The 15,867-nt window shown below is 42.5% G+C and overlaps 1 protein-coding gene across 3 annotated transcripts in view; it reads right to left on the bottom strand.

The window, feature by feature from the left end:
- AKT1 (AKT serine/threonine kinase 1) overlaps positions 1 to 15,867 on the bottom strand; it is a 73,257-nt gene that overhangs the window by 32,740 nt on the left and 24,650 nt on the right. For all 3 annotated transcript variants that reach the window (XM_065635657.1, XM_065635656.1, XM_065635655.1), the window contains one exon: positions 1,545 to 1,673. In XM_065635657.1, the coding sequence (XP_065491729.1) occupies positions 1,545 to 1,673 (129 nt within the window). The remainder of the gene's footprint in view (positions 1 to 1,544; positions 1,674 to 15,867) is intronic.

Raw genomic sequence — 15,867 nt, 5'->3', positions numbered from 1 at the left:
AGGCACGTGTCAGCTCTTTTTCGACAATGCTCCAACACCATGGTAACAAACTTGTTTAGCTGTAAATGCCAAGACTGACGGGCTCAATCTGCCAAAAAATGCATCATGTTCCTGTTGTGAAAATGGATTTAAGCTAACCCTTTTTGAAGGCAACTTGGACAAAGAGAAGGCAATGGACACATCTTTTTTTACTCTTTAGCACTGAGCTGCAGCAAATAATCATCATAAGTAATGCGGTTAGCAGCAACAGGATGGAAGTGTCCTGCAAAAAGTGCATTTGTTAAAAGCTTCTGGCTACCGACCAAGTACTGAATTAATTTATAAATTAATAGCTTTCTGCTGCTTTTCTTTACCTTCTTGATCCATATGGAGATACCAATCTAAAGAGGAAAGTGCCATGTCATTACTGTAATGAAAACACTACGACAATTCTCTCATTAAAAAGACACAAAAAACCCCAAAGCACTCTTGGCATCTTGCACAGAGGCACCAGGCAACAGAACATCCATTATTTATTTACATCATCAGTCAGAACAGGTATATATTGCTATCAGCAAAGAAAAAAAATGAACATTTGCATTAATTCCTAGTGCTGCCCAGGCCTCTTCTGGGCCCAGGCTGTTTCAAAATAAATCCATCTGCTTAAAGGTCAACTACAAAGATGAACCCCATATATTTCATGCTACCCTATAACTAAGAGGGAAAGCCCCTACCCTTCTCTCTGCAGAACTTCACTTCCACTAGTCACCAGGAACACAAACAGATCGTTGTTAATAACAGGTGCCACAATGATCTATTTTTCAGTGGTGGAACAAGAAACAGGCAGATCATGAGACAGGAAAGATTAAGAACAGGAAAAAATAAAAATTGGAAGTATACAGAAAACGGTTAAAAACATGAGCAAGAAATTATCTTCAGATTCTTCTATTGCATCCTGTGCTGCAGCACCTGAGCAAAGTTGGAAATGTTTGCATAGGACAGAGTACAGAGGTTAGGAGATGTTATTATTTCCAAACCTTTCTGTTTGCCCTAAAAGAATATGGGTTTGTGTTCAAAATTAAGAAAAACTGAGTGCGTTTCACTAAAACCGGTGCTCACTCTGCATTCCCCTATGCTAACAATCAAATAACTTTGACCTGTGTCAATGCCACTTGAATTCAGATCTGGTGACAGAACAGATGCTGAAATGCTTCAGCTGTGTCTACCTGCCAAGTCCCAAGACATGCGCCTGAGTTAATTTTCACTTTAAAGCAACTTGCTGAATAACAGACATACAAAATATTAACTAATAAACCCACTTTATTCTATAACCAGAAACAGTAAATTAGTAGAAAACTGCAAAAAAAAAGCAGAGCATCAAACCTCCACATCACAGCCATTCCTGGAAAACACAGGGGGATTTCATAATCTCAAACAAACACATTTATTGTTTAGGCACATCACTCTGGGCAGATTGGGATGTTACTGATGCAGCTTACTGGTGTTATGACTCCAATAAGACACCAATCCCCAAACCGGATGAGGGAGCACGTGGAAGCACTTACGAGCTACTGAGAAGTTATTTAACGGTGATTCCCGCTGGTCGACGTCCTGCGGTCGTTCCTTGTAGCCAATGAACGTGCCGTCGTTCTTTAAAAGAAAATACCGCGGCCTCCATGTTTTTATGTATTCTCCTGGAAAAAAAGGATAGGCAAAGGGCAAGATCATCAGAAAACACCCTAAAATACTGACTCACCATCTTTTTTTTTTTTTTCCATATTGAAACTATATGTCATCCTGACATAGCAGCAGTTTTAAGAACATTCAGTTCATTCTGTTACAAACACTGGAAAAATACAGGCACTAAGTCAGATATCGCTAGTGATGTTAACCATAAAAATGGGAATTCATAAAAGGTAAACAGCTATGTTTTGTTTTTCCATCGACTCCGATTTCCATTCAAATTCTGAAACATCTGCCTTAAACGCATTTTAAATTTTAAAAAAATCAGAGCAGATGTCCTATGTATTTTTTTTGCTATTGTCATTTTTCATACTGACAAGTGGAGAAATTTTTTTCATTTACATTTTGCAGCGCAAGTATTTTAAACAACAATGGGTAATTTACTAATTAGTCAACTGCTTTATCAAACCAACAGTCACTTTTAGAACATAAGAAGATAATTCTCTGCTTAAGTTACATAACATCACTCACTCCTCTCACAACATCTCAGGCATGAAACACAATATATCACAATATGAAGGGGAAAACACTGGATGATGCATAACCACCACAAAGAAGAAAACAAACATCTATTCTGACAGATACTTCACCTCTGTCAGAGAAAACATCCCTTGCTCACACCGTGCTAGTGCTCATCTGAATAACTTCCACAGATAGTAGTCAAGTGACCATGCTATAGCCACATTCAAAATCTCCAGTAGAATAACAAGAGTTGATCAAAACCTTGGTTATTTACTGGATTTACTCAGGTTTCAGGGAAGGAAGATAGGGGTTCCACCTGTCGTTCCTCTGGGTGTCTTTGTCAATGTGCCTCAGTTTCCCCCTTTGCCCACCGTCCATGTTGTCATCTTCTCAGACAGACTATCCAGAACCTCAGAGCTCTACAGTGTCAAGCTGGCTCTCTAGGTCCTACAAGGTCCTGCAGTAATGTTTCTACTGGGCTGAATCACAAAAGCCTCACTCAAAGTGCTATTTGAATCAAGGTACCAGCCATACTTTTTGAACTGCTCACTCCAACAACAACTGATTTTTAAAAAAAAATTTAAAACAAGTGGTCCCTACAAAGCACCTACGGCTGGGCAACAGCTACACCTTCCTCCCTCCAGTATGGTTTCTCATTTGTCTGTTCAGCATCAGAGGAGGAGGGAGCAGACTAGGAACCAAGTTGTTTTCCCTCTGTCACAGCAGGATCACGCCCACCACCCCACGATGCTGCCCCGGCAGTGGCTGGTACCCAGCGCCCACAGTGTCATCTCCTGGCGAGCTCTTCGAACCAGAAGCAGTGGGAAGAAAAGGCTCCCAGACTGACTGGCTCTGGCAACCTTCTGCTGCTCTCCTGTTCTCCCAGGCTCCGCTCGCACCCTCTTTTCCTGCTGCTTGGCTCTCCTCTGCCTGCAATTTCTCTCCCAGCGATGTGCACCCTGCCCCAGGAACTCCCCTGCAGCTGCTTTGCCTTCTTATTCTCCCCACAGACCTCCTCTTCGTCCGCAATGCAGTTTCAACCTGCTTCGGGCACCAGCTGTGTCATTTCTTCTCCGTTCAGGCTCACATTTTTCTCTCCTGCACACAAAAGCACAAGCAACCCATCGCCCACACCATGCAGCCATGGGTATGCGCATCCCTGGCTGCTGCTTTCACCTGTCTAGCCCTTGTTAGGCTTTTAATTTTCTTCTCTAAAGCAAAAAACTAAGAGTTAATGAATCAGAGAGGAGAGTCACACAGAACTACCTTCCCAAAAACAGCCGTGTCCTGCAGAAAACATCCATTTGCGCTGATGAAACAGGGCAAGAAAAACGAAAGGAAAAGGAATGAGAACAAACCCTTTCGGTCTTTCTTCTAGAGAAGATTGTTACAGCTGCATTATACTAACCCAAAAAGGGTCTACAAAAATGTCATAGTTGCTTTAGGAATTTCAGAAGAACTCACCTATAGCTGTCATGGCTTAACATTTATAAGCAAGGCAGTAAATGTAGAAGGTTTTGTTGTCATTGCCTTTTTAATTCTGACCTCAATTAAAAGCTGAAAACTTTGTGGGATCAGTAGAGATTATGAAGCCTTTCACATTTAAATTATCAGTCCAACTCAGCCCAGATCGGTGAGATTACTCCAATTTCACTTCTGTTACACCACAGATGTGACTACAGGGACAAGAAGATCCACAGCGGCTCAACCCAGCTCTTGCCTAGAGGTTTGCCAGATGAGCATGTCAGGAGGCGACTGCCTGGACTATCACAATTTTGGAACACACTGTTACATACCTGATCATTGGCATTTTCTTCTTTTGCATAAAGCAGACCTAGGAACCATCTCATATCCAGGTTGGATGGGATGACGAGGGGCAAAACAGAGTTTCCATTTCGCTTATTCCCTAATCTATGCTATGCATCTTCCCCATTGGTATTTACAGAGGAGACATTATTTTTTGCAGATTCTGAAATTATTAGTTGGTTATTTTCAGTGAAGTATGCTTAACTGTACACAAAATTACACTGTACTGTCACAAGAGACCCTTTCTCTTCGATTAGATGCTTATGTTTGGCTCTCATACTTTCTTACAGCTTGATTCCACTGATCTGTTTCTCTGTTAGAAACACATCATGTAACAGGATTAATCACATAGTCTTTAGAATGGTGTATTCCATACATATATAGCATCCTCCTCCACACTCATTCTTTCTTCACTCTTTCTGTGTGAAAAATCAAGGATTTCATTACTGCCAGGCATTTTGCAAGGACCATTCTACTTGGACCTTCCCTTATCCATTGCTTTATAGCTGGTTCTGGTTTCTGATCCACCTTTTTAACTCGCAAATAAGGAATGTGATTTAAAACTTCTTTTTCCACATGTCTGGAGTTTAATGAATCCTCTAATATGGCAAGCATGCATATTATTGATTATTGCTCTTGCCAAGGACAGTATGAGGAGCACTGCAGCATCTGTGGTATAAATTTTATTATATAACACACTGAGGTTGTACTTCTGCATCTTGCAGCAAAGTGGCAAGACATCGCCTGGTGTACTTCCCAATCAGATAATCTGTAAGCATCATTTTACATTCAAGCCTGAGCAAACTATTGTTCCTCTAGAGAGGTTCTGAAACACGGATTCACCAACAGTCATCAAGAAAATGTACAAAGTGCATATTCTTAAGAAACAGGTTGCTATTTTTATGATTAGCTAGAGCACTATAAACTTCCTACAACTTGTGAGGACCATATTGATCATGACAGCAAATCCAAGTATTTTAAGCAGGGCAGGAGTTTGTCAATACAGACAAAAAATAATTATGTGGAACCACTTGGACAAAGGTGACTGAAAAACATTAACACCTTTTCCTTCCTCTGATACACTCAGTAAGCTGTCATGCCTGAAGAGTGAACTGAGCTGTTTCAATTTTTGCCCTGTGCTTTTTGTTCCTGTTGCGGTTTTGTTTTTAAGAATCGTAAGCAAGAAGTTACTTGAAGTCACTAATATTAGTAGCTATGTGGTCACACAAGAAGAATTCTACCGAGTACAGTAAATACAAGCATGTGTGGCAAATTCTATCAGACAACACTAAAAAAAAAAAAAAAAAATAATAATGATCTAATGATCTACCATGGAAAAGTGAACAATTTACAAAGCAAAACATTTTTTCCTCTGTGATTCATTGCTTGTGTAATGCCCTGGCAGAGCCTTCTTTGTTTTCAGTAACAGAATGCTAACACTGCAGAGACAGGAAAGCAAAAGCATGGGTTATAAATCCTACATATAAAATCCTGGAACCAAACAAACTCCTCTGTAGCTTGCTAGCTTTATTATTTAAAATCTTTATGTACCATTCGGTTTACTCCAAGCAATTTCCAAATTGCAAAGATTCCCAAACTGTATATATCTGGAAATACACACAAAGATTGTTATAGACCAATTTCCCTTTATTGCCTCGTGCCTGCCCCCACACACTGCACATTAAAACACTTAACACACACTTAGAATGTAAATCCATCTCTTGCCAGAAAAGCTTTTTCACAGTAACACGTACTGCAAAGCACGCTTACGCCTGAATATTTCAGAAAAAGTTAAACACAAAACTCTTTTGGTTCATGAAAAGTTAATTCTACTGAAGATTTACAATAATGCAGGGTTAGGTTATTTTCCTCTCCTCTCCACAACAGTATCTCACCGAATCTGGAGCTGTCTACCACTGATAGAGTGTCTAACATCAGAAACAGCTGCCACTCCCTGGGAAGCTCACGGGGTAAGTGGAGAATAATGAGCAGCAAGCACCAGCAGAACAAAAGAAAATCCATCTTTATTTACCAACTGCTGCATGCTTGTTGCTGCATCAAGCTCATTCAAAGCCAACACCACACCCTTTAATTCAGAACAGACTATATTTAAGAAGCCTCTGCTTTTTTTTTTTTTAATCAACTCATACATACCAATGGTTTGAAAAAAAAAATCATTAGGTTAACCAAGTCAGCATCCAATGATACCCTTGATGTTTACAAAAGCACTGGACCAACTATTAACTTCCTTATGCCCCAAAGTAACCAGAACAAGCCCAGAAGCACAGACTGAAAACAGTGTCTCGGTTATACTAAATGCACTCAAGTGGCTACCACGAATCTATGGATAACTAACGTACTAAACTTTGTGCTCCAAGCATCAGCAGTAGCACCATTAATTACAAGCAAGGTTAACACTCAAAATATTAGAGCTTTTGGGTTATGCAAGCCCTCACTACGTTCCCACCCGCTCTGAAGATGTACGACATTCCTCGGTTGTACCACCCTGAACTGTCCAAGGGAAACAGGAAAGTTATGCCAGTCACAGCCCTAACGTGCCTCCGGTCAAAGGCAGAAGGTCTTGTTTCTGAGACTTCAATGGCCGCAAGAAGTGGTCTGCAACCCGGCGGGCTAAGAAGGTTTTGGCAAAACGGATGCCAGAAAGATGTGAATCTTTCAGGAGCTGCCATCCCGTGTGCGCTGAAGAGCGGGACGGGGCTTTACAGTTAGTTTCTGCTGCTTGAGTAAATAGGATATGTGTCCACTCACTTCAAACCCAGCTGAAATCAAAACAGATTTGGAAAAAGAAAGCAGGGCTTGAAAACATGCCTTTGCATTTCTAAAGCACCCGGAAGCAAGCCCTTTCCAAAGGCAGGGAGCTAATTCTGGATCTTAATGACTTGACACCAAACAATTAAACAAGTCTAGGGTGACCCAAATGAAAACTCTCAGTTCAAATATATACTTTTTTTTAAAAAAAAAAATAGCTGCACAGACACCCACCAGGCTGGTGCAGTACTCTTCCCTTCCCTCAACAAACTGTCAAAAGAAGATATTTAAACACAGTGCCAGGTTTTCAGTAGCTTGGGGAAAGCAAAAAGAAAGGATTGGAAAAAAAAAGAGAGGCTATGCTAATGTCTTTCCCAACACTCTCGGAGAGCACAGGACCTCTGGTTTGTCTGTCTATTGAGAGGCACAGCAAAGGGGCCGGTTCTTTGATGATTTTTTTTCTCGTGGTTCGGTTTGTTTTTTTTTTTTTTTTTCCTTTTTGGCCCCTCTCTGGATGCCTCCTCGGCCGCCCCGTACAGCTGCAGAGCCGCCGCTTGTGCCCTGAATCTCAATGAGGCGGCCGGGGCTGCCGTCAGGGCCGTTCCCCGGCGGGGAGGGCGGCCGGCGGCCCGCGCCAGGCCAACGCTGCTCCGCTCGCAGCCCCACTCCTCCGTACCCGTCACGGCCCTAACGCGGGGTCCCCACGGTCGCAACGGGCTAATTCGGGGCACGGTAAATCCGCTCCCCGCTTTATTCTCGCCGGGGCAGCTGGACGGGCACGCGGTGCACCGGCAGCCCGCACGGCCGTGACTGACGTGACTGCCAACAGGTTAAGAAGAAATGCCTCCTCCTCCTCCTCCAGCCTGGCTCCAGCTTTTCTAAACCTACTGCCGTTTCTCACGCTCACACAAAGCTGCAATACAGGGCACCTGCTTCATTATCATATCTTGGGGGAATCTGGGGAGGGAGGGGAGGAAGAGGGGCGCTGGGGCAAAGGGGGATGGCGGAGCGGTCTGGCCTTCGAGCGACAAAGGGAGCCCCACGAGGCCGATTCCTGGTCACCTGGCACCCCACATCTGCAAATCAACCTCAGAAGGCAACAAACAGCCCTGGCTTAGCACTTCCCACAAAGCTCTATGGGCACCCTGTGTAGAAAAATAAGTGTATTGGAAGTTACCTGTCTCTTTAGTTACACAACAGCGCAGATGGGAAACACCTAAGGCAGGCGAGGAATGGATGCTCTGATTCGCAAAGATGGGCCAGGGGAGAGATCAGATGATGGAGAAAGACAAACAGATTCTCACCCAAATACTGTCTCCATGCAGGGGATGGACAGCCATTACATCTTCTGATTCCATCTCTGTCAAAGGTTTGAGATCACCAGCCAACACCACCACTACAGAAGATGACACCTCTGTATTTTTCAACACTGCATCTCAACTGTATGGTTATGTAAAACTGAAACATGGAGGCTTTTCTTTTTCTTCTTTTTTTTTTTTTTTTTTTTTTTTGCTGAATTTCACTTTAGAAGGTCGAAAATGTTGCCATATTGCTTACAGCAATCAATTTAAGCAATACCAGATACTCCCAAAGGAGCAAAATAGAATTAATCAGCATGTAAAAAACTCCTTACTCCTACCTTTGGCACAGCTTAGTCAGGCTAGTCCTAACCTACAGCTGTCTCCAGTGGGAGAAGATGTAAATGAAGTTTCATTAAAAACAGCAGTTTTAAGTATAGCTACGTAAATTGCAGGAAAGTATAAAGCAATTTCTTAAGCTACACTGAAAACAATCTCAGAGTGAATTGCATCTCCACTACCTCATAGTGGGAGCAAAAGACTGAAAACTACCACGAGGTGTCCAACACAATTAGAGAAATCTTTTCTGTGACATGCTCACAAGCAGCTACAGCATTTTAAAAAAATAAAACATTCCTGCTACAGAGAGTGCCATCACTTATTCCTCTGCTTTTGACAGGTGCCCAACTCTCTCTCGTTTTTATAAATAAATAAAAATGACAGAGAAGGTGTCAGGTTCACTGAACTGAATTATGCAGGTTTGGAATAGTTCTTTCTCCCCAAGTAATTTTTATCTTGACACTATGATGGAAAATAGCACAAGCAGCTAACAAGGCACTTAAGCTAATAAGCCTCTGTAACTTTTCAAGTATGTTCCCTTAAAGGAGGGAGGTACCTACAACTGTTCCTCAAGCCCCATCTGAAGTTAATACAATCAGTATTTCTGCAAATCAGGCTCTTAAATACACTGCACGTATTTATGCAAAGGGTATGACTTAGTCCTCCAAAGATTTTATGATCTCTACTAAAAATACAAAGAAAAAAACAAAAACAAAAACCAAACATGCCACACCCTTGTGTATTTGAACCAGGAAGGACTTTTCCAGACGTCATCTAAAAGCTGATTTTTTTTTTACCTCTTAGCATAATCATCCTTGGCCACGACTCTTGCACTTATCTGAACACATGCCTTATTTGAATATGACATACTCGGTTTTGTTCTTCTGTAAATCCCGTCTAGAGACTGACAGTGTAAGAGGGGACAAAGCAAAGAAAAGCACACAAACCCAAGCTCCTCCACAGATTAAACAAAGTAAGTCCGAAAGCACAGTTTTAGCTTGTATTCCTAGAGCTGCCTATACATAGGGGATGTACTCGAAAAGCACCATTAATTGAATAAAAATTGATTCTATGTCCCTTCCCCCACTCTGCCCCATTTAAAAAAAAAAAAATATGAGAGCTAAAGACTCAGGCGAGAGTGATTTTGATGCATTTATTTGCTTTGCGAACATTAAACCCGAAAAGTACTCAGCAGGGGCTCCCTGCTAAAATCTTGAAGTTGGTGAAGCTGAGCGGGGAGCTGGTAACTTGGGGGGTGTGCGCGGGGAAAAGCGAGAGCGGGGAGGGAAAAAGCAGGAGGCAGCCGCGCAGAAAACATCCACGGCAAGGACTTGCGAGTCCCTGGCTCGCTCTTCCAGGCTCCCATTGCTGGATCATTGTGTCATTCACAAAGCGAATCAAAACCGTGGGGAATTGTAAAGAAACGGTGAAAAAAAGGCTAAGGGACATTAGGAGAGATTTATGGAAACAGCAGCTTTTCTAAAACAGATGATATGGACCAACTTCAGAGGCAGTTTGAAACAGAGAAAAAGCTCTATTTGTAAAAACTAAGCTGCAGAACATGGACTTTTATAAACAAGCAATTTATGGAGGGTAAGAACTTAACACATTGTATTGTTATCCTTTAGCTTCTGGGTTTTAGTCCTAATTTTCAACATAAATACACAGAGTTGTTTTAGGCCACTTACAATAAAAGCTCTACCAGTAATTGTTTGACCATGCTGTGCATCAGGAAATTTCTTAGAAGTTACAAGAAAAAAAAATTCAAAGCAGAATTTTAAACATGTTTATACAAACAGCTACTGGGTAAATATTTCATGGAAAGATGCATACAAGACAAGTTAAGCAAATAGTTCAATGGCAAAAATGAGAAGCAACATAAAAAAAGAGGTGAGCTGCTTATCTGGCTGGGCTTAATTTGGATTTCCCTTCATTTCGTCACTAGCAAGTCCGCAAAACCGTAGACGAGCACACCAAGACCATGTTAGTTCTAATAAAGCATTTCATTTATCTTGAGCCATTTAACGGCCATCAATGGAAAAATTACAAGTACTTCCCAGAAAGCAAGTTCTAATATTTGTTATCATGGCAACCTCCTGGTTACGCCTCCAAATTTAGTATTCCATAGATAACTTTCACTGAGTCACTACCCCAAACTCAGCAACGAAAAGTCTCCTCCAGATAACAGGAGGGCCTGCCTCAGTTCACAGGAATTTTGCAAAGTAACTTAATTGCATACTGAGAGTTTATTAAAGCAACTTCACCACTGGGTAACGCGAGAGCAAACAGCCACCGGAGCTCTGGTGCTAAGCTTAGCAGAGTAACACAGGCGTAGGAAACTTTGCCAAGGATTTTTGTGCCTTGGACTGAGGTGTGTCAACACCGTAAAGCAGACAGAGCACAATCCACGCTGCTGCCTCGACGTGGTCGCGAGCTCAGCCAGACACACTTCTGTCACCTTAAACACTATCAAAATAAATTCATTTTTTACAATAAACACTAAAAATATTGAGTGTCAATAAAATCAAACAAGAAAATTCCTGCTGGATTTCAGCGGTACCACAATTTAGACCTGTAATATTGAAATAGATTTACGTACTACTAAAAACACATACATATGATCACAACTATTAGTTTTTGAACCCCAAAGTTATCTATTACAGTAAGCTTATCATATGTATCCCTAACAGCTCTAAGCTCCAGGAGAGATGCATTCCAGTGAGTCACACGAAAATGTTTCTTGTACAAGGAGGAACAAAATAAAAACCCACCTGAAAGACCCATCTACCTTGACATTGTTAGTATGAATTAATTTTCATGTTGCAACAGCATCTTGGTACCTTAAAGCCACTTCTCATTTTTAAAAAAAGCATCAAAAATTAAAAGGATACACCACACAGAAACAAAAAGCAGATGCGCATGGGAAGGTGGGAGCTTAAATTAGACTTTCCAGCTTGCAGTGCCCTATATTGTTGTTTTGGGAAGACATGGCAAAATTCCAATCTCCCGATTTAAAACTGCTCCTCTTCCCAGGAGAAAACCAAACATCACCCCCTACCCCCAGCCAGCCCTAAACTCACACCAGTTTCCATGGGCATCAAACCTGGCACCTGCCCCACTGGATTTTCAGAGGTCAGGGACTGCTGCATCAGCCCCACCTCTCCTATGCAACTGATTTTCTACACACCACACGGCTGCTCCTCACCATGCACATCCCCTTTAACACCTCAACCCCAAAAGCCCCATCCCATAACTGAGCACAGTCCACGCTCCGTAGCTCACCTGCCCACTCTTACTAGCATGCCCACGAAGAACAAGAGGCAAAACGAACACCGAAACACATCCCCCCTTACATAGCCAGGTTATCACTACCCTTCAGGTCTGTAGAAGAACTTGCAACAACTACAGCAACCATCCACAAGAGTTAGATTCCCATACTTTTAAGCATGAGAGCACCAGAAAGCCATAAATAAAGCTTTAAACTGAGTGTGTTTCGGTTTGCTTATATATATATTAAAAAAAAAGAGGAAAAAACCTACAGTTCACCAGGGGTTACATTACTGAAGAAGGTCATCTGGGGCCACATTCGTGCCTCAGGGACTCTGCAAAGGAAGGTACATGCACACATAGAGAAAACTCTGCTTTATTGTTCCATACTTAGCACATACACTGGTTACCGTATTTTCTTCCACTGGTCCCTGACCTGATGCTATCGGCTCAGGTGGCAGCTGCTGGGGGCTCCTCTGCCACCCCAGGGTCAAGCCAAGCAAAGCCACTCTGAAAACCAGGAGGGGAGCAGGAGATGGGGCGGAGGGGGGACACACAGAAGCATCATGTCGAGGGGCAGAGTGTGGTAGAGATGAGCCAAGTTATGGCTGCCACAATTGTGGCTGGAGTCTGCTGCATCAGAGAGGAGGATGCTGACAAAAGGAGAAGCCAAGGAATCTCCAGCACTGGGTCTCTGCTGGGCAGGTGCTGGGGGAGGCAGCACCTGACCCCCACCCCAGGCCACACAAGCTGTGCCTGTGCCCATCACCAGTACCAGTCCTGGTCCTGTCCCACCTGCAATGGGCACAGCTGGAAGGGCAGGTTGTGCCCAGCCCATGGGCAGAGAGCGTTGCTCCTTATTCAGGACCTTGTTCTTGAAACATGGCCAAATCCGACCAAGATAACAGCAAAGCTACATCCTTTAAATACACACACACGTATGTACGTTAAACAGAGCCGACACAGAGCCAGGGCACGAGCACACAACATCGCCACCCTGACTCTCCCCTTCCCAGGCAGAGCCAACGCTCGCAGCAAATTCTTCCAAACGTCAGGCTGGCCACCAAGCCTCAGCCCAACCTCTGGGCTGGTGAAGCTATAAAGTTTAGAGTATTCCCAAATTAATGCTGTCTTGCATTTATCTCCCCCTACTCATTCATACTGTGAGAAAATCATCCTAACATCAGGACTACAGTTCCAGTATAAAGCTAAGAGACAAAAAAAAAGTTTCCTAAAAGCAGCCACTGCGAGTGAGCAGTGGCTAATCTGTAATTTTAATTTATCCACAGCACACTGAATGAATCTCTGCAGCGGGAAGACCTTCTTGCAAATTATGGTTTTCTAAACAAAGCCACACTTGGGCACAGAAATTGAAACGTACAGGTAATATCCCCTCCTCTAAAAACAAAACCCCCACAAACAAAGAACAAAGGACCCACATGAAAATTACTGTCCTGATATTTTATTTGATGATAAAACTGCAGTTCAACTACAAAATTAACTAAGCACTAGTCCACTACTGAGTCACCATCATTACTTTGAAAATATGCTTTTCTAGCTTTTCTACATACTTTTCCTTCCTTCACCAGAGAATCCAAATTTCCTAGTTTAATCATCTTATCTTTCACAAAAGAAATGGGGGCCTTTCTAAGCAATGAAGACATTTAATTATTTAATCACAGGGGCGATACAAGATTAAAATGGATTAGAAAAATTAATCCAAACTAAATGTCTCAGTTACGATAAAGCTTCCCAATGAACCTTAAATCAAAAGGCTCCCAATTTCAGGCATAAAATCGGATTGAAACTGCTCTTGCTTTGCAAAACTACTGCCTTCCCCTTACCTCCTTATTAAAAATGCAGTCCAAAATGCTGTTTCCATAAAGAAATATGTCCGATATTGACAGTAGTTCTGTGAAAAATTCTTGATGGTCTGCAGGGATTCTTGTACTTAACCCAAAGGTAAAATCTACAGTAATTTATCATACAAATATCAGCTGCTCTGCAGATCAGGGCTCCCGTTCCATGCTTAGTTGGAATTTCTACAAAAGGGGGGGCAAAGTGGGTTCTAATTAAATACCTCCATTTGCAGTCCTCAGCTCTTTGCACCTAATTCATGACAGGACACAGGACGGAGAGAAAGGTAGTTACAACATTCTATATACTTTGTATTTCATCAGGTATGCTTCCGTGTTTTAATCTCTAAAAAGGAAATTATAAACAGTAAGCTGCAAAAAGGTAGATGATAAAAGAGCAAAGACGCACGGGGTAGGGGAAATAAAAATAGTAATAAAAAAATGTTTTCAGCATTACAAACATTGAAGCCTTTTAAACATATGAGATCCAGCCGTATATCCCCCCTTTCTTTATACAGAAGTTTAATAAACATTTTCTCCAAGTTACCAATTTTGAGAAAATCGCTGGATAAACACTTGTGTTAAGCCAGTTACGTGGCTCGGTGCCAAATGTAATGCCAAACTTCCCAGTTGCAAAACGAGCTGTTTTTACACACCAAAGTAACCACGCAGCAGGCCTGCCGAGCCTGAAGACAGCTGACAGAGATGACTGTTGCTGTCCCCCCATTGCACCGACATCCATCCAAATACCAACATCTGCTGTGCTACAATTTACTTTTTACACAACATTTAGCAAAACAGTGCCTCTGACTGCAACATCATTAAGGAAGTAACAACAAATAAATCGCCAAGTCCCATCAGACAATTGTAAAATTAAAGCATAGTTTGTCTTGCATACGTTGAGCTTTAGACTTCAGAAATAATAAACATTAGAATCTGTTTTGTTTTATTAAACGCACAAGACAAAATTCTGTAAACCATGACAAGCGTAATCCATCATTACAGTGAAAATTACAGTTTTGGGGATGTTAACGAGTCAACAGGCAGTGCAGCAGATGCCTGTGAGGCGGCCTGGCCTGCCCGGTACGATCGCAGCAGCCCAGACTACTCACGGGATCGCACCGCGCCCGCCAGCGTAAGAAACGCGCTCACAGTTTGGGGCCTGCTTTTTTCAAACACTTCTTACTCGTGAAGTCGGGAATTAATGCTCCTGAAAACTACAAGTGCCCTTCGCTTTAAAAGCAGGACAGAGGATGGGGGCCAAGGCAATCAGATGCCACCGCAGAGACGTGAGGCAGCAGGGCAGGCTCTGGTAGCGAGTCCTGTTACAAACTCATAGCCTCGGGGTTCAAACAGGGATGTAGGCTCTTAAGCCAGGTTTGGTTAGCGGTGCCACTACGCTGCCCAACACACGTCACATCTCAGAAGTCCCTATGTGATCTGGTGTCCTCCAGTCAGTTGTCCTCCACGCCTGTGTCGCCCAGGTGCTGCAGGTCAAAACGGGGCAGCACCGTCACCCTGCCACGGGGCTCGGGCGCCCACAGGTGCACTGGCAAAAGTTGAGGGAGAAAGGAGAATTTTAATCTTTAAAATTGTGACCGGTTTTCAAAACCAATTTTTAATTCCTCCGGTCTTGCAGTAATTCTATGAATGCAAAGTAAAAGAAAAACTCTCATTTTCTTTTGAAAAGCAGATACTGAATGAAAAATTTCATCAAGGAACAACTTGAATTCTGTTAGGCATCAATTACGGAGTACTCCCTCAATCTTTCTGCTCCTCATCACCACCTTTAACACAACCTAAAAATGGCTGAAGTTACAAAAAAATATATTTTTTTTTGGGAGAACAAACACTCCCCCTGCATGTCCAGACAATGTATCTGTCAGGAACAACAACATACCCAACACCCAGCTCAAGATACAAGAACTTGGCAGGTTCAAAGCAGTTTCACCAAAACAATAGTTTCCCTCAAATCCCGATCTGCTTAATAGTGAAAGACAATAATATTTCAGATAATGTAGGCAGCAAATATTTTGGTAAGTTCAGTGGACATTCTTTATCCAATTTGCAGCTAAGAACACTCAACATCCACAGCTTGATTAACAAAAGTGCTTAACTAATTTGGTGCTTAATTCATGCTAAAGCCAAGGGGTTAGGTGTTTAAACACTTCTGGGGGGTTTTGGCCAGTGTTGATTTTTGGCAGAGTTGATGACTGTGTATCTGTGCCCACCGTGGGATGCAGGAGAAGCCGTGCAAAGCACAGCCTATGCGTGGATCCTCTCCCGAGCAGGGATTGAGAGGACAGTCTCCTCTGTGCTACCTACTACACGTTTGCACAACCAGAGTC

This window comes from Caloenas nicobarica, chromosome 5, assembly GCF_036013445.1.
Source record: "Caloenas nicobarica isolate bCalNic1 chromosome 5, bCalNic1.hap1, whole genome shotgun sequence".
Taxonomy (NCBI): domain Eukaryota; kingdom Metazoa; phylum Chordata; class Aves; order Columbiformes; family Columbidae; genus Caloenas; species Caloenas nicobarica.
This window is presented reverse-complemented; position numbering and strand designations above follow the sequence as displayed.